This window comes from Culex pipiens, chromosome 2, assembly GCF_016801865.2.
Source record: "Culex pipiens pallens isolate TS chromosome 2, TS_CPP_V2, whole genome shotgun sequence".
NCBI lineage: Eukaryota > Metazoa > Arthropoda > Insecta > Diptera > Culicidae > Culex > Culex pipiens.
In genome coordinates, this window is record NC_068938.1 from 31,767,825 (window position 1) to 31,789,185 (window position 21,361).

Genomic DNA, 21,361 nt, shown 5'->3' on the forward strand with positions numbered 1-21,361 from the left:
GATATTCTAACAATGGATTTGGCAAGAGAAGGAAAACTAAAGAAAAACCTTCTGGATATTGTTATTAAAACAAATGCTGAAATGTACTTTTTTGCAATTCCGTCGTGAAACTACTTACTTTTACTGTCATTCTTGAACGACGAAATAGCCTACTTTTCTGTACCAAAAATAACAGAATCGAATAGCAACACTTTTCAAATTAAATGGGTGAACCTCGTTGGATAAATGTACGACTCGTGCTGAAAAAATCCTCTTTTTGCAACTTGTTGCATAATAGTAGTTTATGCAACAAGTTGCAAAAAGAGGATTTTTTCAGCACGAGTCGTACATTTATCCATCGAGGTTCACCGAGTTGGATAAATACGAAGAGTGCTGAAAAAATCAAGTTTTGCTACGAGTTCCATACAACATTTTTTGCAATTCCGAAAAACACCCATTGAGTGAAATTTTTAATTCAAATTTTCATGTATTTTGTCAATAAACCATTTAAATCAAAAAAATGTTGAAAAGTGTTACTTTTCAAAACAAGTGCTGAAAAGTTCAACTTTTCAGCACCCATTTCAGTGATGAAAAGTAGAACTTTTCAGCATTTATTTTGAAAAGTGTTGCTATTCGATTCTGTTAATTTTGGTACAGAAAAGTAGGCTTTTTCGTCGTTCAAGAATGACAGGAAAAGTAAGTAGTTTCACGACGGAATTGCAAAAACTACTATTTTGCAACTCCATGGTAAAACTACGTACCATTCCGAAATTTACTCAAATCCGACCGAAAATATACAGAACTACAAATATTTGCTTATTTATTTTGTATGATCAGCTCTTAAGACTGTATTGATTAACTAATGAATAACTAAAATTTTAAAGAAATCGTATAGAATTCCATAAAGTTTTTCTTGCAATCCTACTGAAATGAATTTTTAGGATGTAAGCTTATATCATTTTATTGCAAAAACTCAATGGACTACTTTTGAAAGACACTTACAACTTTCTATAACTAATAGATCAGTTAACACTTTTGTGAACATCCACCTTCAACCGTTTAATATTTTTATGATTCTCACTTTTTCTCATCAACACACTGCAAAAGCCCATAAACCAGTAGGTCTTCTTCACCATCTTCACAGTCTTCACCCTGAAACGGTAACATTAGCCGCAGAGCAGCCGTAAGTGTTGCACCATCCATCAATCTTTATTAATTTTTCCAACTTACTCACCGTTTACTAATTAAAACAAGCTCTGCTGCCTCCGCTGCATCCTCCTCATTTCAACGTCTCACATCTCACACACCGTCACGACGCCTTCTCACGTGGAACGCTTGTAGGTATCCTTGTACTTCGCGATGTTTCGACTATAAAACCGCGTAAATTATAATCACAATCACAACACCACCAGCAAAACCCATTCCATTAATCAGCCGATTAACTAAGCAGTAACGACGCGACGCGTCGGATGCAGCACTTGACGCATCGTTGACCGACCAGCAGTGAACACACATGCCCCCTCGGGGGAGGCTCGACGACGTTATCGTAACAAGTTTCGAAGCACGACTAAAGCCGCATCCTCACGAAAGGGTAGACCAAACTTTGACTCCAACCCCCCCGGTATTGGGTGGCATGCAAACGGGGTTCATGTACTCTCTCTCGCTGTTCGATGTACTTCCCCGTGAATACTACTATTTGCTGGCCTCAGCCGTCGCTGGGTTGCGTGTCCCGGTACGGCCGGATGTGGCGCGGAATAGCGCCGGAGGTGCCGAAAAAGCGGGTTACAGTGGCACTGAGAGGATGGTCGTTGTACTGAGTGTTGTGTTTGGGATTTACTGATCCACTGATAAAACTTCAATTGTAGCAATTGTAGCTAATTGTTTGTAATGTAACGAGTCAGTCGGCATTTCTGGAGCACCGAGCTGTCCAAGTTGTTGAAGTAATGCAAGGGTAACGGGAGGTTCCAATTGATATACAAACAGGGGAATGAAAAGGTCACTGCTGTTGAAAGTAGGGCATTTCGAAGAGTTCACAGAAAAGTTATTCATGTAGCTTTCACGGTGTTTACTTTCAAGTATCAACATTTCAAGCAACAATCAGCTTCTGGTTGATGGCATGTCCGACCAGTGGAGCAACATGGACCGATCCGGGGTTGGCGGCGACATACTTGGCCGCTGGAACCGCTCCCAGGTAGTTGTTGTATCCGTAGCCGTACGAGGTCAGCGGAAGTCCCCACGGGTTGATCTTGGCAACGTTGGCCTGGACAACGGTCTTACCGGTGGCTCCGTACCATCCGTTGTAGCCGTTGTAACCATTGTACAGAGAAGCCGCTGGCCAAGCCGCCGAGGACCACTTGTTGTATCCGTACGGGTAGGCAGAGATTCCATGATCGTTCCAGTTGTTCCACGAGCTCAGACCGTCCCAGGTGTTGAGGCCATTCCAGGCATTCAGACCGTTCCAAGAGTTGAGTCCGTAAGTGCTAGCTGGCCAGCTGCTTTGGACGTATCCTGCCTGGGCGGCAACGGCAAGGGTGGCGACGAACAGGGCGATAAAGAACTACCGGAAGAAGACAACTCAGCACTGACTTCTTAAAATACGTTTACGAAGCTTACCTTCATTGTTGTTTCACGGTTGGTTACAGTTTGGATCGTCTCCAATCTATTCCTTGCTAGAGCTGTTGATGTTCTATGGCCATTTGGCTCACCAATATGACATTTTATACCATTCTGAGCATACCGAAAATTTGAAAAAACGACCCATCCTTGACAACTACTTCCTCATAGAAAACCAATTGAACCGTTTCGAAGCAACACTTTCCATTCTACTTCATCCTTCGATGAAGTCGTCACAAATTCAGCAACATTGTTGCCTGAGTAGAAGCTACCCCCACCTTATTGAAGACATTCATCATCCCGGTGTAAAGGAATCGCGTGCACCTCCCTCCACCCTGGTGAATTATGGCTTTCACCAAGGAGTTTTTCGCCTGTGTCACGTTTGTGGTTTCTTTCCCTCCCGCTCTCTTTTTGGCAGGTGTGCCATTTTCACAGCATTGTCACCTTGCCTGATTTGATTCGTTTGATGAGACGGAAAAGTGGCACATTCATTTAGTAACCCAAATCAGGGTTAGAATAAGCCAGAATTGCATAAAACCTCAAATCAGGACGAAATTTAGTATAGTTCAGCAGCAACTCTCAACACAACTGTTTGATTAGTCCAAAAATCAACCAACCGTAAAACAACAATGAAGGTAAGACTCTTGGAAGCGTATTTTTCAAATTAATACTGAGTTACCATCTTCCTTTAGGTCTTCATCGCCCTGTTCGTCGCCACCCTGGCCGTTACCGCCCAAGCAGGATACGTCCAAAGCAGTTGGCCAGTCAGCACCTACGGACTCAACTCGTGGAATGGCCTGAACGCCTGGAATGGCCTCAACTCCTGGGACGGTCTGAGCTCGTGGAACAACTGGAACGACCAGGGAATCTCTGCCTACCCGTACGGATACAACAAGTGGTCCTCGGCGGCTTGGCCAGCGGCTTCCCTGTACAACGGCTACAACGGATGGTACGGAGCCACCGGTAAGACCGTTGTCCAGGCCAACGTTGCCAAGGTCAACCCGTGGGGACTTCCGCTGACCTCGTACGGCTACGGATACAACAACTACCTGGGAGCGGTTCCAGCGGCCAAGTACGTCGCCGCAAACCCCGGCTCGGTTCATGTTGCTCCACTGGTCGGACACGCCATCAACCAGAAGCTGATTGTTGCTTAATTTTTTACAGTTTGCGAAACTCTTAATAAACTCATTGTCCTGTGATCCCAATCAGTTGTTTGATTTAAAATACTCAGAAATTCTACTCACGCATAGAGAACGCTTTCACGTTCCCACCACTTCAGGGTCAGCTTTCCTGGAATGAGGTCCTACAAACGGAAAATAGTATCCTTTGTTATCTCAATCGTTCAAGTATTTATTAGTTTGCATGAAATACACCTTCATTTCCACAGCCGAGACTTGCACCTGCTCCGCGGGTCTTGCAAATTGGAATTACACTGGAAAATCACCAAACAACTATCGAATGGCGGTACTTGGACGCTATCCGCACAGCGTGATGTTAATGAATTAGATCACAACTTATTCTTTACGCGTGCCACGATGACAGATACTGGCTTCGTTATTGCCAACTGATCTGGTTTGTTAAAACGGTTGCTCTGATTCGTCGGACCTTCGCTATCAAGTTCGGACTGTTCTCTCTGGATTACTCTGTGCCCTAGAGCTGACCACTTATACCATTCAAACATTTCTTCGCTCTGCAAATTCTGATAATTTTTGGAATTGATTCATTTTTCTTGCGTTTTAAGAAAATAAAGATATCCCGTAAAGTAAAAAAAGTTAATCTTTCCCAGTTCCTGAGGGGAACACCCTTGAAGAGTATCGGGGCCGGCATTTACAAAGCGGATTCAGTGACAATTTCATTCTCAACTTAATGTTAAGGTTAATGTTAACATTCCATAGGTCGCCTCCCTAAGGTGTTGTGATAAGGTCCAGTTTGTGACGATACACTACCTTCCCTTTACTAAGCAATCGAAACCAGAAGAGAAACGATCACCAGTTGTGTTGGTCCGAGCCGGGATTTGAACCCCGATCTGCCGCTTACTAGGCGGGAGCGTTACCACTAGGCTACGTGGCTCGGTCAAAAAATAGATATCCCGTGTTCCCGATAAATTTTAAATGGTGGGCCATTCTCCGCCAACTCACACAGCGATTGCCCCGACCCCTCTTCGATTTGCGTGAAACTTTGTCCTAAGAGGTAACTTTTGTCCCTGAACACGAATCCGAGGCCGTTTTTTGATATCTTGTGACGGAGGGGCGACATGCGAAAAAGAGGTGTTTTTCAATAATTTTCAGCCTGAAACGGTGATGAGATAGAAATTTGGTGTCAACTTTTATGTAAAATTGTAAAATACGTACTCAAAATTCCAGAAAAACGTATTTTTCATCGAAAAAAAAATACTTAAAAAGTTTTAAAAACTCTGCCATTTTCCGTTACCCAACTGTAAAAAAAATTTAAACCTGACATTTTAAGGGAAATTCAATGTACTTTTTGAATCTACATTAACCTAGAAGGGTAATTTTTGACTTCCTCACCACATCAGGAAAGGCTATAAAATCAGTCGAAAAATGAACTTCTTCATTCGACCTCGTAGACCCACCTTCACGTATACCTATCGACTCAGAATCAAATTCTGAACAAATGTCTGTTCGTGTGTATGCCTGTAAGTCCGTGCACCGAAAAATATGCACACGATTATCTCCGGATTCACTGAACCGATCTGACCGTTTTGGTCTCATTCGATCCGTCTTGGGGTCCCACACGACCCTAGGTAATATTATGATGTTTAGACAAGTACTTCAAAAGTTATGCTAAAAAAATGATTTTAGCTAAACTTCGGAAGATTGTAAAAAGGGTGGTATTTGTCAGAAAACCTGTCATGCTATATATTGTTAGAAAGGTATTTGAAAGACCTTTCCAATGCATTCAAAAGATTGATCTGACAACCCCATCAAAAGTTATGAGCTCTTAAGTGTTATTTATACACTTTTTTGAGGCCGGATCTCAAATATTTTGATAAAAAAGCTGTCCGGATCTATCATGCGACCCATCGTTGGATAGGTAATCAAAATACCTTTCCAATGAGCCCAAGAGATTGAGGATCTAACAACCCTATCAAAAGTTATAAGTACTTTAGTGTTTTTATATACACTTTTTTTAGGCCGGATATTTTGATAAAAATAAATGTTATTTCTACACTTTTTTGAGGCTGTGTAGTTTATTCACTTTATGAATGCGAGGAAGGCACCAACCACCTTAAGGTGAATTAAGTAACGTTTTTTCAATTAGAATAAAAAAAATCATATTCAAATTTCGTGTTTTTTCTAACTTGGCAGGGTTATTTTTTAAAGTGTAACAATGTTGTACAAAGTTGTAAAACAGACAATCACAAAAAATTTGATATGTTAACATATGGGGTTTGCTTATAAACATCACGAGCAGCGATGGAATAATCATCATCAAAAGAAAATCTTTGGACGTTCATCAAAAGAAAAAATCCGAAGGGAGCATTGTTCTGCTCTCTCGCGCACGAAAGTTCGGTAAAAGAAATCTAATAAAATCATCATCTTGATTATTCGGCGGAAAATCTTTTTCACTACTACACTTGCAAGTGTAACGTCACACGTCGAAAAATGACTTGTCACATTTTGTAGATGGGCAATGTGTGTAAACAAAGTGAAATAAATATTATAAAGTGGTGCTGACAAGGAAATTCACAAAAAATCATCAGCAGATTGATTTTCTTGGAGAATTTCGGAAGCGATTTTCTTTTGCGTGATTTGCCTCCTCTCTCTTTCGCGGGTGAAGTAAGTTCGCTAGCGAAAATGATTTTTTTGCGATTATTCCATCCCTGATCACGAGTTATCGCGATTTTACGAGAAAAAAGTTTTGAAAAAGTTACTTTTTGCGTTTTTCTTTGTTTCGTTAACCGTGTTTGCCGCGGGTGACCATGAACAGCCATGATCAACGACGACCAACTTTTTCAAAACTGTTTTTCGTAAAATCGCGATAACTCGTGATGTTTATCTTTTAATGTGCCTCTACAGCCAAAACACTGGAAAACATTTGAGAATTTTTCGGAAAGGAGCCGGAGAATCGGTCATTAATCGGTAATAAATTACGTTAGCCAATATATTCTTTAAATTCTGAACAATCAACCATCATTGATAATATTTATATTAATAAATGAACAAAAAATCTCCTTTTTTTCTCTACTATTTTTGACACACTAAGCTTTCAAACAAGTTCTCATCACTTTTGCAGTTTTCCGCTATCAATACAGCATTTTCAGAGGAATCGATAACGGAAAAAACATCTGCAAAAACTTATACATTTATTTTTGTGTATAACTTTGTGATGCCAAAAAAAAACAAGAAAACGACATAAAACATCCTAATTGAAATTTGGAATTTTCCAATTATAATAGTTTTACGTCGTCTCACTTTAATATTAGTTCATTTCCGGCTAAAAATAACACTTAAAATTTCGATTAAAAATATTTTGCAGTGAAATCATTCCAAGAAAACATGTGCCTACATTGACTCATTCTAAGAATAGAAAATTTAATGGAAGCGCTTGGTTTCTTACAATTATTCCTTAGAAGGTTTATATTTTAAATGATTCCATAACCAGTATTTATTATTAGCTAGAATTGGGCTAATATTTTATTCTGTCGATTGAAACGCCTTCAGGGTTTGTGCTGTATTATTCAGAATTGCAATAAAACAACACCTTCTTTTCATTTAACAACCTTCCATTTTATTACGAACTATTCAACATACCATGCGTCTCTTCCCGCAGCAACTATTCTACCAGCTCGCCGCCGGCGCCAGGTTCAGAATCTTCTGCGAGACGGTATGTCCGGGCAGCGGGGCAATGTGCACCGATCCAGGCGTGATGGCCACGTACTTGGCCACCGGTCCGTTCCAGCCATGGTGCTGGTGGGCCCACGGGTTGTTCCACTTGGCCACCTGATCGTTGTACACGACCGCGGGCTTCACAAAGGGAGCGGCGTTGGTGGCGATGATGGGCGCCGAGGTGGCCACAAAGGCGGTGGGGGCAGTGGCCACCAGAGGGAGCGGGGCGGCGGCCACGAACGGAGCGGGGGCCGCTGGCCAGGTGTCGAAACGGTTGATCTTGGCGAAGGAGGTGGCCCAGTAGGGGTGGGTCACTTCGAAGGACACCTGGCCGTGGTTGGTTTTGGTGATTTGACCTTGGTGGCTTTGGTGGTGGTTGGTGTAGGTGGCCACCTGGTTGTAGTTTTGGTTGTTGTTGTTGTAGTTGTTATAGTTGTTGTTGTGGGTGTAATCGTTGTTGTAATTGTTGTTGTAATCATTATTGTAATTGTTGTTGAAGTTCTGGTTCAAATTTTGGTTGTTGTTGTTATCGTAATGGTAGCCATCATGAGCAACGTTGTTGTTGTTGTTGTTGTTGTTCGTAATCACGCTAATCGGTTGGTGAGGATCAGCCAACGGTTCCCAGGAGTTCTTCTCGGGCCAGGGAGCGTTGAATTCCTTAGAAGTGAGATGTTCTACCGGTGGTTCCAGGTGTCCTGCCGGATGTATAAGACTCACGTCGGCTGCAGCAACTGCCACACAAGCCAAGAACGCCACAAACATCTGCAAGAACACTTTAATTAGTAAAGAATCACACTACAAGAGCAAACCCCCCTAAAATCCACCTTCATCTTGTACACTGCACTACAAAAACCTGCAAACACCGCACTTCTTACTGAACAGCTGAACAACCGAACAAGCTATAATTGATGATGGCCCCAGATACTAACTTTTATACCGTTTCCTACTGATAAGAGCCGGCCAGAAAATCGTAAAACGCCCATCGGATGACCTCTGCCAGGGTGAGTTTTCTCCATCTCTCGAAAATCTCCAAAACCCCATCCACGAAAGGTACCCAACCGTTGAAGGACGACGACGACGAGGCGCGCACACGAGGTGGCAATTTTCCGCCAAATTCAACACCATCGGGGGGTTGATCATGTCTAATTTTTCCACTTACTGAAAATTCATATTTGCACCTCCCAATAAAGAGAGAGGGCAGACGTGTGCTGCTGCAGTGCAGTGGTGCAGCAAAGAGACCTCCGAAAAATGGAAAAAATAATGTGCGCATCTTAATTCGGAAAAGCACGTGCTACGAAATTTAAGCTGCAGCAACTTGGTTGATGAGCAGCGTGTGACAGGTTTTTGGAAATTTTGATCTAGGGGTGCTCATTGATGAGACGCAATTCAGTATTCCAAAAATGTCAACATCTTCGTAGGAATGAAAATTATAAAGCTGTATAAGTTTTTTTTTACAATATAAAATTTAAAAATCCTTCAATTAAATTTTGTAAGGAAATCTCCAGAAGTGTCACGTTAACAAAGGAGGGAATGTTAGTCCATTCCTGACGACACAAAATTTTCATTGTTAAAACGTTTACACAGGGCTGTGGAGTCGGGTCATGTTTCAAACGACTCCGACTCCGGCTTTCTGAGATTAGCCGACTCCGACTCCAACTCCAACTCCGGCCCACAAACTCTAGCCGACTCCGACTCCAGCTTTCAACAAATAGTTTGCTCCGACTCCGATTCCGACTCCACATATTTTTAAATGTTTCAAAAGTTAGTTAACTCTTATTTTGAAAACATTGATACAGAGAATTACTTAAATGCACTCTAAATGTCCTGTTTTTCTAAAGAAAAAAAAAAGTTCGAATCACAAAACTTAAAAAAAAGTTTGCAGGTAACAAGTTTTAAACGTTATTGAAACAGAAATCAAAAATATCTCCAGTACTGAAGGCATTTTCAGAAGAACAATTCTTGAGTTTTTTTTTAGTTGGTTCTATAAACATTTGAAAGACAATAGTTTATAGGACCTTTTCAAAAAAAAAACTCTGGAATTCAGAAGTATGAAATAAAATTTTGCCGACGATTTTTTTTTTTTAAATAGTGATTTTTGTAAATTTTTTGACCTCATTTTTATGTAAAATCGAATTTGCAATCGAAAAGTACTTTACACATTTTTTTATAAAGTGCACCCTTTTAATAATATAGCCCTTCAAATTTAATTTTTTCCGAAAAAAACCGTTTTTTTTTATTTTTTTTAAACAGTGTCCTTGATTGTCCATTTCTAAAATACTGTTTTCGAAAAGTTCAAAAAATTTCCTACTAAGAAGATTGGACCACTAGTTGCTGAGATTTAACGGATAAAAGAAAAAGGAACAGGAAAATTCTTTTTTTTTAGTCTATCCCAATCAACTCTCCATTTTCTAATGTCGATATATCAGCAATTAATTGTCCGATTTTCAATATTGAAAAATGAAACATTCGTGAAATTTTCCGATCTTTTCGGAAACAAATATTTTAATTTTTTTAAATGAATAATAACATTTCAAAAGGGCCAAACATTCAATATTTTTAGAAATGGACAATCATGGACACTATTTAAATAAAAATCAAAAAACCGGATTTTTTCGGACAAAATTTAACTTTGAATGGATATATTTTTAAAACGGAATACTTAATCAAAAAATGTGTGAAGTACTTTTCGATTCGATTTTACATAAAAAAATGGTCAGAAAATGTACAAGATATATTTTTTTACATAAATCACTGTTAAAAAAAATCATAACTCGTCGGCAAAATTTTGGTACATAGGGTAGAGTAGTCATCAATGAGACACGGGGAACAATGATAAAATGGCTCTAACAAGTCGTAGTTTCAACCAATCAGGCTCATAATTTGAGGAAAGGTGTGTCTACTGGATACACTTCTGCCATAATAGTGGCTTTGGTTGTGGACGCTCCCTTGCAAAGTTATTCATAAATGTTTGATTTTGGGGTGTAAAAGTAAATTATGATTGAAAATTACATTTTCGCTCATAGGCTGCCAATAACACAAAAACTAATATTTCTCCAAATTTCTTTCGTCATTTCATAGGGCATGAGTTGGGCTACAATTGCCTTTCATTAGATTTGACCAAAATTAAGAATATACCCAGAATCCAGGGCTGTCTCATTGTTCCCCACTCTTTTCAGCCCATGGGCAACAATGAGACACTTTGATTTTTCTTCATTAAACTTTTCAAAATCTAGGGAAATCTTTCAAAATATGAATTGGAAGTGATTTTTGGCATATTTATTGAATTTTGACTTCATTTAGCCAAAAATATAAAGTTATTTGGTATAAATAAATGGATTTTACTAAATTTATTTACTTTTTAGTATAACTTTTGTTAATTAAAGTTTCAAGTTGGCAAAATTGCTTTAAAATGTTCAAGGTAAGTCACCTGCAATGGAACAATACAAAAACATGATGTTTTACTAGAAAAGTATTGATTTTCGTAGAGTGTCTCATTGTTCCCCACCTGTCTCATTGTTCCTGCCAAGTGCGTCTACAATGAGACAGTTGGATAGCTCTGGCTGTAGAGGTCGGATCGATCTCATATTTTGATCAATGTTAGAACACATTAAAAGAAAGAAAATGCAACAAAAAGCGCATTAAAACATGCTGATGAAAAAAATACAAAAATCGTTGAAAGTTGAAAACCAAAAGTGTCTCATTGATGACTACCCTACCCTACTTCAGAACGGCTTAAAAGATGTGAGGTTTTGTCCCCATACAAAAAAAAACTCAAAAATTTCAAAATACCGATTTTTGGAAATTGAATTTTAGTAAAAAAAAAGTTAATTAAAAATCCCCAAATTATTTTCCGTGTACCTATTTTATTAATAGTTCTCATCAATACATACAACTTTGCCGAAGACACCAAATCAATCAAAAAATTCCTTGAAAAGTGACAGGTTTTCGAATATTTACGCACCATTTTTATATGAACACCTGCCAAAATTGTATGGAGATTAGTATTAGTGAATCAATGACACAAAATGGCTTCTTTGGTGATAGGGAAGGCCCCCATAAAGTTTGAGCCAAATATAGCAAAAAAAAAAAAAAAACAAAAAATAAAAAAGGTTGACATTGGTAGATTTCGTAGAGAATTGCTCATCTGATAAATCTATTAAAAAAATGGCGACGCAATGCATGCGACTTAAAAAAACAATTAAAAAATAAGAAGTTTTGTGAACAATAAAAAACATAATTGTTGTTGAATTATAATAATTATAAATAACTCCGACTCCGACTCCGGGTTATCAGAAATTTTCGGCTCCGACTCCGACTCCGACTCCAGCTCATAAAATTTAGCCGACTCCGACTCCGGCTCCGACTCCAGCTGTTCGAGTTTTGACGACTCCGACTCCGACTACGACTCCGACTCCAGGTCCCCAAAAAGACCCGACTCCACCGACTCCGGCTCCGACTCCGACTCCGACTCCACAGCCCTGCTTTTACAATCGACATTTGAAGGCTATTTTAAAGTTGTGGATCCAACAAAATCTAAACCTTTAATTTGTGATTTTTTATGCTTGAAAATTTGGAAATTTAAAATCTATTCTAATTTTGATTTGTGGTTCTCGACCTCGACCAAGGCCGAGGGATAAAACCTGAAAGTATTTGATGGTCCTATAAATAAAACTTCAAAGTAAGGCTATGTTAAAATTTTGGCAGCTTTAAATGCAAAAGTTAAATGAATCTTTCAGGTTAAAAACAGAATCTCCCCAAAAAGTTAAGATCATAAATAAATAAATAAAAATATAAAGAAGCGATAAAAAGATTTAAAAAAAAATAATACAAAAACAGGAGGCATACCGAAAAAATTGTGCAGCCTCGAAAAAAAAATCTGACAATATTTTTTTTAAAAGAGAGAGTTACAAGGAAAGTTATCGCTACGAAAAGTGAACATAAGTGGTTTGCATTTTTTTCCAACCTGAACATCTCAAATAAAAATGAAAAATGCAACACACTTTTGATACTCGCTATGGCACCAGCTGCATCAGCCCATTTGTCAGATTGTGTAAAACGGCTGGTGAGTTGTGAATCAGTTTTCGGGCGAAGTCAGCGTAACGTTACCTTTGACTTGCAACGAATCTGCGACGGGTTAGTAAGATTTGATGGTTGAGTGAAGTTGTTAGTGAAGTGTTAAATTGAACAGGTATTTTTGTTTGGTTGAAATTTTTTAACTTTAACATGTTTCATGCTAAAAGAAAACAAAAATGAGACAAACAAACCTTTAAAAAAAATCACTTCAGATTTGCATCGATCATCTGGTGCATGTTCGCGGTTCGATTTGCTTGCTACCACATCTCTTCATTCCACCGCGTACCAGAACCGAACCAGAACAGCAAAACTTGTTTTCCTCGTCTTTGCCAAGAATTCGATCTGATAGCAGCTCCGTACTGCCTGGTTCGCGCAGCGAAACCTTAACAAAGAGAAGCTGCAGAACTTACGCTATAGCGTTCAGAACTCAACCTAGCAGGATTCCGCAGAACCTCCAAGCGAACGCGCGTACTCGTGGTCTAAATTTTTATGCTTATTTACATACGTCTCGCTCCTGGGTCCTACACCTCTTCGGACCTCGCTTGATCGAGCCGGATCTATCGTGATTTAGCCAAAGGAAGGTTCTGGACAACTGGCGCAAAGAAGGAAGGTGTAGTAACTAAATCAAGGTCAACCTGTTCCGCGGTTCCCCTCCCAACTTGAGACCCAGCAAGTCGAGCAATGTGCGACTTAAACTTCCCCATACGCGATGTGCTCGAAGTGCTGCTGAACTCCGTCGGTTAGAACCATTGACACTCAATTTATGGTCATAATTCAGCTCTTTCGCAAACCTAATATGTCACGCAATTTAGATAGATCCTTCTGCCGAGATTGCCGAGGTTTACGATCTGTTGGCCCTTTTTGCGATGATCTTGGATCTACGGTGTGGCAGCGACTGCGAAATAGTGGACGATTAAGATCTACCACCTTACGATCCCATCAGCCGGCGACCGTAACTGATCAATCAAGTTCAGCGATAATTACAGACCCAGCACGAATGGGGGAGGTCCGGAAGGGTCCGGTTTGGTTGGGAGGGCTCGTGCCAACCACATCCAATGCTGACTGATGGAGTGAGCTATGTTGGGGCCACACCTTTCAATTTTATATGCTACTGCTGCTGCAGGCTGTGTTGAGTGATTAGAATGGGGCTTTAAGGGGTCATAAAAGTGGTCGTAAATACCTGAACAAAACAAATTGATGAGGTTGGAACTTGGTTCAGGTGGAAGTTTGAGTGGATTATTTGGACCGTACTAATAGGCAATTATGACCAATAGGTTTAATTTGATTGGAGTGAATTTATTTGGTTAACATTCTTTCTCAACTATGTTTTTCCGAATGTTTTGAATAATTTGAATCAACTTTTTTTAACATGCTTTTTTTATCCAGCAGAAGTAGCCATACCGCATGATTGAGTTACCAATATTTCAAAGTTCAAAGTTAATTAGAAAGATTACCTGATAAATCAAAATGAAAATCTGGCTTTGAATGGGTAAATTTCAATTAGGTGCCATATAAACAAGGTTACCAGATCTCCGTTTCTTGTTTTCTTTTTGTGGGGATACCATGACTTCTTATCCTTAATGAGATGGAAACAATTTAAATTTTGCATTATTCACTGATGATAAGTTTTTGACCTTACTTTCACTGATAAAATAAAAAAAAACACTTGGAAGATGAACTTCTCTATTATACCTCCTAGAGCTACCACCAGAATCAAAAACTCTGTGATTCTGAGTGTTTTTGTGTACTGATAAAATAATTTTTTTATCAATTCAAGTAGGAATCTGTTCAAAGCAATCAAATTCAACCTGAATAACCTTAAGTAGATGACTGATTTATGTCCGATTTAAGGAGGTATTAGACTACAGCAAACAAACAAACAAACTCACATATTTTGACAGTATGTCTGCTTTGCATACATTTTGCCTTGTTTGTGAGTTTTCCTCAAACAAGTTTGTTTGTTTGTTTGCCATGGTCTAATACCTCCTTTAGTCGACAGTTTTGCGGATAAATTATTTTTTGACTCCTATAACAACAAGTCTTTATACGTTTACTCATCTGTCATTAACCACACCAATGAAATAGAAAATTTCAATTTTTGTTTGGTCAAATCTCGAATTTGAGTCAAATAGCTTTTATTACGGCTGTGTGTGCTTCTAAACTTTTGTTTCTTTTTATCTTGAATCTGTTTGTTTGTTTATTTTTATATTCTTCTATTATTTTTAATATGAATATTTTCAAAAAATTCTAGAATTAATATTATTTTTTCAAATTTACAATGATTTTGTATTGATCGCAACTAATTGTTACATTTTAATGCGTGTAACTCGATCATAAAATTTGTTTTGCCAAAACAAGCGGAAAATAGTGTGTTCTCCATTACTATTGCGAATGCAACACGTTCTCTCGAATATCTCTTCACGATTGTTCTCACCCTTCGATTTGTCTCAAGTATGATCCGAACTCATTGCACCCAAACAATCGTAATTTTCCCTTTATTCCGATTCACGCCGAGTCGAAATCAATCGAAACTGATGAAACAATTATCGAAACTTTGTAGTTTTTCAGAACACCTCCCCCAGCAGATCGGAAGCCCCACTAATGAATCCCCCAAAGCCCGATTTGCCACGGCCAATTTTGGGCGTCTGGTATCTACCAACGGAAGCCCCGGTCAAGCATGACTGAGTCCCAGGCATGTCGGCAACCGCAAATGAAAACAAACCTCCGTGAAATAATTGTATTGTAGCCGAAAGTCGAATCGGATTCGACCTTGGCCTCTGGCCGCACCGTGTCGATTGAATGAAGATGAGACACCTCTTTGCCAAACGGAGACGGAATATGGGTTGGAGGACGATCCGCCGTCGTCGTGGGTCAATTATTTGATTTAATGTCTATAAAAGTTGTTGCTCGCCGGGGGAAATCTATCAAAGTTTGTTTGAACTTCTTGCGGATCAGTTTGGAGAGCTATCGGAGTGATGAAGGTATTGGGTGAAGATCAATTTGTTTGATTAGAAGTTTCAACTTAACGTTTTGTTTCTTCACAGATTTTTGTAACCATTGTGGCCCTTGTGGCTGCAGTCAATGCACAAGCCGTCGTGCCAGTGATGCAACAGAACCAGATTCTTCCACCGGGACAAGTTCCGACAGAGTACAGCCTGCCACCACCGGTCCAGCCATTGACTCCGTTCAACGCGCCCTTGGACGGGTACTACGGGTACAATCCGTACATCAACCCCTACAATCCAGGCTTCTACCCGCAAGCTCCATTCCTGCATCCCGCCTACAACAACTTCAACCCTCTGGCCTACCAAGTCGCCATGCCAAATCCGTACGCCTACCCCGGAGCGTACCCTCAGCTACCACAGCTGTATCCAGGACAGATTCCTCAACTCCCCCAACAAGTGCCATTCCCGGACCAGCTTTCTCAACTCCCCCAAAATGTGCCATTCCCAGGACAGGTTCCTCAACTCCCCGGACCCATTCCGCCCTTTGCCCGGCAACAACAGCTCACCGTTCAACCCCAGCAACAGCCACAAGTCCGACCCCACTCGCCTGCACCGTCGGTATCCTACAGCAGCTTCCAGCTTCAACACCCAGCCCAACCCGCTAAGCCAGCCGTTGCTCTGGCTGGTCCCGTCCAGGGAGTCAACGGAGCACCGAAACCTGTGAGCGCTCCTCAGCATGCCAGCGGAAACCAGGTGGCCGCGTACGGATCCGCATTCGGCAAGTACGTGTCGGCGGCTAGCAACAACGCAGCGGCAGCGGTTCCTCAGCAGCCCGGAACCGTGCTGACGACTCTGGCGTTGCCCGGACGTGGGGTGAACCAGAATGGTGCCCAAGGTGTTAATGTAGCGCAGTAAAGGCCATGTTGGACCTGTTTTTAGTTGTAATTGTATGGGAATAAATATTAAATTCAATTGTTTTTAACCTAGCATGATGGATTTGACCTGTTCAAAAGATATATCACTTCATCACTAATTTAAAAAAATGGAAAAAATAGATTTTAATTAAAAATTTTGGTTTAAAATATTAATGATTTTAAATGTATCAAGCATTTTTGATCAGAAAAATAACAGGTTTGTAAACTATTGCTAGGCTTTATTAATTTTTTCAATAAAACATTAAATGTTACGTCTTCAATCTTCATACATCTCCTGGGAGATTGCAATTTTCTTTGAAATTTTGACTGTGCAAGGTTAACAGGCGTATTGTTTTTCACGGATTTCGTAAGAGTTCACTGGTTCCGTTGATTTTCGCGGAGTTCTCTCATGTTTAAAAAATGGAAAAGAATGTCATAATATAAAAAAATAAGAAATTGAAATTACAAGCCTCAGTTTTCACATTTCAATGAAAACATTGTTTAAAAATGCATTAGAAACTTTTCCAGTTGTATTGCAATTTTTTTTTGTAGGAAAAAAACATAAAAATTCAAAATATTTTTTTTGCAATTCCGTCGTGAAACTACTTACTTTTCCTGTCATTCTTGAACGACGAAATAGCCTACTTTTCTGTACCAAAAATAACAGAATCGAATAGCAACACTTTTCAAAATAAATGCTGAAAAGTTCTATTTTTCAGCACTGAAATGGGTGCTGAAAAGTTCAACTTTTCAGCACTTGTTTCGAAAAGTAACAATTTTCAACATTTTTTTTTGATTTAAATTTGATTTAATTGATTTGAATTGACAAAATACATGAAAATTTGACTTAAAATTTCACTCAATGGGTGTTTTTCGGAATTGCAAAAAATGTTGTATGGAACTCGTTGCAAAACTTGATTTTTCAGCACTCTTCGTATTTATCCAACTCGGTGAACCTCGTTGGATAAATGTACGACTCGTGCTGAAAAAATCCTCTTTTTGCAACTTGTTGCATAAACTACTATTTTGCAATTCCGTCGTGAAACTACTTAGTTTTCCTGTCATTCTTGAACGACGAAATAGCCTACTTTTCTGTACCAAAAATAACAGAATCGAATAGCAACACTTTTCAAAATAAATGCTGAAAAGTTCTACTTTTCAGCACTGAAATGGGTGCTGAAAAGTTGAACTTTTCAGCACTTGTTTCGAAAAGTAACACTTTTCAACATTTTTTTGATTCAAACGATTTATTGACAAAATACATGACAATTTGACATAAAATTTCACTCAATGGGTGTTTTTCGGAATTGCAAAAAATGTTGTATGGAACTCGTTGCAAAACTTGATTTTTTCAGCACTCTTCGTATTTATCCAACTCGATGAACCTCGTTGGATAAATGTACGACTCGTGCTGAAAAAATCCTCTTTTTGCAACTTGTTGCATAAACTACTATTAACGAGCCCAAACATGCTAAATAAGATTTTTAACGCAGAAAATGCATTTTAAAATGTTTTCAGCTGATAAGACTTCTGTTTCCAATAACAATTTTAAGTCTTTAAAAAAAGTTATGCCCACTACTTTGAAAAATATTTACCACGGCCTAAGTTGACCATCACAAAGGTAAATAAATGCTGAACTTCTTCAACCCTTTCAGGCCTGATGGGTCATATATGACCCAAATATCAAAATTTCCTAAACTAGCCTATAATTTTCGAATGGTCATAGAAGGATTTTCCCATCAATAAGGCCGTTGCAAATATTTTTTTAAGTATATGTCCCTCGACTCTGACCAAAGTCGAGGGAGGGGGGGGGGGCAAAAAAATAAAAAAGTATAAAAATTGAAGTTACGTACCATGGCTTCAACATTCCAATGAAAAAAGTGTTTTAAAATGCTTTATATACCTGTCCAGTTGTTTTGCCATCATTAGTTTCCAAAATTTCTAAGTATTGAGGAAAATTTTATTTTTTTGCGATTTTTTTTTTTTTTTGCTGTGCTGTACATTGGAATTTCATAAAAATTCAAACCATTTTTAAACAAGCCCAAACATGCTAAATATGATTATCAATGCAAAAAAATGCATTTTAGATTGTTTTCAGTTGGTTAGACTTAAATTTTCATGGAAATTTTGAAGTTTTTTGGAATTTTTTTTTTTGCCCCCTGATTTTTCGGACCAATTTTGAAGGGGGGGGGCGACATAAACTTTGCAAAATATTTGCAACGGCCTAACCAAAAAAATATGTTTTTGATAATTATAGCCTGAAAGGGCTAAAACACATTTAAAGATGCTAAAACAGGATCAAACGGAATTAAGATCAATAAAAAAATATTTTACGTTCCGATTTATTTTTCGGTTTTATAACTTCTTTCAAAAATGTTTAAAAAAGAGAGAATTTACATTCAATCAGAATTTTACAGATAACATATTTTGAATTATAGGGAAATTATGAACTGCAAAACAACTGTAAATAGGCTAAATGAATTTAAATCCGTATTTTCCTAAAAAAAATTAAAGTGTTTTAAAAAAATATTTTTTTTTCATTTTGCTCTATTACTCCACTCAAACATACACGACAGACAAAAACAAAAAAAACGGCCTTAATGATCTCTAAAAGTTAAAAGTTTCAAAAATCAAATCATGTAGAAGCAAGAGTTAATTTAAAAATAATAATAGAAAAACATGATTATTTGTCGTACAAAATAAAAAAAACTAAAAATCATTTGACGATAAGTTGAAATATAAGCTTTACTTCAGTTTAAAATATATTGATATGTAAAAACAGCATCAAAAAGTGGATTTTTCTAAAGAGTTTAAATAAAATCCTTGCTAAAACAATACAAAAAATAGGAAAATAAGACAGGATTGATAAATTAACAAAAGTTCGGTTAGCAGAATATTTAAACATTATAAAAAGAGAGAAAATGCAAAAATCAAACTCATAGTTTGCTCAAATGATTCTTGAAATACATTAAAAAATAAGAAGCGAACAAAAAAAATAGTTAAAAATAACTTCAATATTTAAAAGTCTTTAAGAAAATATAAATAAAACTCATTGATCTGAACTAAAAATCTCAGCTCCAACCCAACCCGACCTGTCCACCACGCTGACAACTGAACAAATGAACGCAATCGTTTTCTTTGCTACACTTTACCTTTTACAGGTTGCCCACAGGTAGGAAGCTGATCTAAATAATTGAACACTACGCCACTTCGCCACGCCACCACTGGATTGTTGTCGTTGGTTTGCTGTGACGTAGGTATGCCATGACGCGGACACGCTGCTCCGAGATCAAGTGTTGCGGGTGTCGTATATCTCACATACACACACACACACGTACGCTCAGTATTGTGGACAAGGAACACCAGAAATAACTCGCCACACTCTGGTTGGCTCAGGCCGGTGAGGGTGCGCCGAGGAACCACGCTCCACGGTTCCATATTTATTGAATTAGAATTTAATAATTCAGCAGTTTGAGCTCGGTTACTTAACCAGGTTGGAGATGTGGACGGGGCTTGGGGAAGGTGATGTGGTAAGGGTCAAGCGGACTGTGGCGAAACCATGTCGTGTACGGTCTCCAGTTTCGAAATTGAGATTGTTGAGTTTTTTTTTTGTGATGGCATGTGGCAACACATGCGAGCAGTGTTTACTTCCTTCAATCAAAAAATGAATTGCATGAAAATCGTTTCGAATGGCTTTAATTGAAGATTTCTCAAGAGGCTGAAGATTTTTTAAGATAATTAAAGGAATTGCAGTATTCACAATTTTATTTCAAATTAATATCCATGTCCAGCAACGATCAGCTTCTGGTTGACGGCGTGTCCGACCAGTGGAGCAACATGGACCGATCCGGGGTTGGCGGCGACGTACTTGGCCGCTGGAACCGCTCCCAGGTAGTTGTTGTATCCGTAGCCGTACGAGGTCAGCGGAAGTCCCCACGGGTTGACCTTGGCAACGTTGGCCTGGACAACGGTCTTACCGGTGGCTCCGTACCATCCATTGTAGCCGTTGTACAGCGAAGCCGCTGGCCAAGCCGCCGAGGACCACTTGTTGTATCCGTACGGGTAGGCAGAGATTCCATGATCGTTCCAGTTGTTCCACGAGCTCAGACCGTCCCAGGAGTTGAGGCCATTCCAGGCATTTAGACCGTTCCACCAGTTGAGACCGTAGGTGCTAGCAGGCCAGCTGCTTTGGACGTATCCTGCCTGGGCGGCAACGGCCAGGGTGGCGACAAACAGGGCGATGAAGACCTACCGGAAGAAGAGCATGATGTACTGACTTTAAATAAAGCGTCTAACATTCTTACCTTCATTGTTGTTTCACGGTTGGTTACACTTTGGATCGATTCCAAACTAATCCTTGCTAGAGCTGTTGGTGAACTATGTCTTTTGACTTACTCAGACGAATTTTTATATCATTTTAAACTCGTTCAAATTTTAGAAAGACAGTTGATCCTTGACAATTACTTCCTTACCAATTTAATCAAATCATGTTATTTACTCACATCAAAAATTTGTTGTGACATAACGTTATTGTTGTAGTTATATTTTTTCCAATTTTTTATCTATTTACGATATGAACATAATTTTTTTGCAAAACATTTGATTTGGCTTTATTTAAAAATAAATCAAACTTTACATTGTACATTACAAGCAAATTAGTACACGGAGAAAATAAACTTCCCAAAATCGTGAACAAACGTTCATGAAATTGGGAACCACGAACAAAGTATTCAAATCCCATGGTGCGATTTTGAAAAACGTACCATGGCATTTGAACACTTTGTTCCTGGTTCCTATTTTCATGAACGCTTGTTCACGATTTTGGGAAATCTTTTTTCTCCGCGTACAATTTATTTAAAGATATCCGAAAATCTGTATTGATAAGGCATTTTCTAATCGGTTTCATTTTTTTGTAGGGTATAATCAGGATTGTTAAAAAAAATAAACTCTCATTTAAAAAAAAACAAAAACCAAGGTTTTTAAAAAA

General features: G+C 38.8%; 6 protein-coding genes across 7 annotated transcripts in view; 2 read left to right on the forward strand and 4 right to left on the reverse strand.

The window, feature by feature from the left end:
- LOC120419669 (uncharacterized) overlaps nt 1–4,168 on the reverse strand; it is a 48,262-nt gene extending 44,094 nt beyond the window's left edge. Inside the window, exons 1-2 of one of the 2 annotated variants that reach the window (XM_039582435.2) lie at nt 3,966–4,168; nt 3,837–3,895 (exon numbers count right to left, since the gene is read on the reverse strand). In XM_039582435.2, coding sequence (XP_039438369.1) covers nt 3,837–3,895; nt 3,966–3,971 — 65 coding nt within the window. In that variant the 5' untranslated portion in view covers nt 3,972–4,168. The remainder of the gene's footprint in view (nt 1–3,836; nt 3,896–3,965) is intronic. The other variant, XM_039582438.1, reaches the window with a different exon arrangement.
- On the reverse strand, nt 2,030–3,001 carry LOC120419670 (uncharacterized). Its single transcript, XM_039582440.2, has 2 exons — nt 2,593–3,001; nt 2,030–2,536 (listed from the first exon to the last, which is right to left on the reverse strand). Exons 1-2 carry the CDS (start codon nt 2,596–2,598, stop codon nt 2,066–2,068), a joined length of 477 nt encoding a protein of 158 aa, XP_039438374.1. The 5' UTR covers nt 2,599–3,001; the 3' UTR covers nt 2,030–2,065.
- On the forward strand, nt 3,147–3,780 carry LOC128092940 (uncharacterized). Its single transcript, XM_052708145.1, has 2 exons — nt 3,147–3,227; nt 3,285–3,780. Exons 1-2 carry the CDS (start codon nt 3,222–3,224, stop codon nt 3,744–3,746), a joined length of 468 nt encoding a protein of 155 aa, XP_052564105.1. The 5' UTR covers nt 3,147–3,221; the 3' UTR covers nt 3,747–3,780.
- A 3,104-nt stretch (nt 4,169–7,272) lies between the features above and the next one.
- Nucleotides 7,273–8,607, reverse strand: LOC120419676 (putative uncharacterized protein DDB_G0277255). The gene is made up of 2 exons (XM_039582462.2): nt 8,267–8,607; nt 7,273–8,204 (listed from the first exon to the last, which is right to left on the reverse strand). The coding sequence occupies exons 1-2, from the start codon at nt 8,270–8,272 to the stop codon at nt 7,395–7,397; spliced, it is 816 nt and encodes a 271-aa protein (XP_039438396.1). The 5' UTR covers nt 8,273–8,607; the 3' UTR covers nt 7,273–7,394.
- A 6,232-nt stretch (nt 8,608–14,839) lies between these two features.
- LOC120419675 (calcium-binding protein P-like) lies at nt 14,840–16,444 on the forward strand. The gene is made up of 2 exons (XM_052708140.1): nt 14,840–15,496; nt 15,560–16,444. The coding sequence occupies exons 1-2, from the start codon at nt 15,491–15,493 to the stop codon at nt 16,373–16,375; spliced, it is 822 nt and encodes a 273-aa protein (XP_052564100.1). The 5' UTR covers nt 14,840–15,490; the 3' UTR covers nt 16,376–16,444.
- A 3,677-nt stretch (nt 16,445–20,121) lies between these two features.
- Nucleotides 20,122–20,731, reverse strand: LOC128092938 (uncharacterized). The gene is made up of 2 exons (XM_052708143.1): nt 20,679–20,731; nt 20,122–20,622 (listed from the first exon to the last, which is right to left on the reverse strand). The coding sequence occupies exons 1-2, from the start codon at nt 20,682–20,684 to the stop codon at nt 20,149–20,151; spliced, it is 480 nt and encodes a 159-aa protein (XP_052564103.1). The 5' UTR covers nt 20,685–20,731; the 3' UTR covers nt 20,122–20,148.
- Between the last annotated feature and the right edge of the window lie 630 nt (nt 20,732–21,361).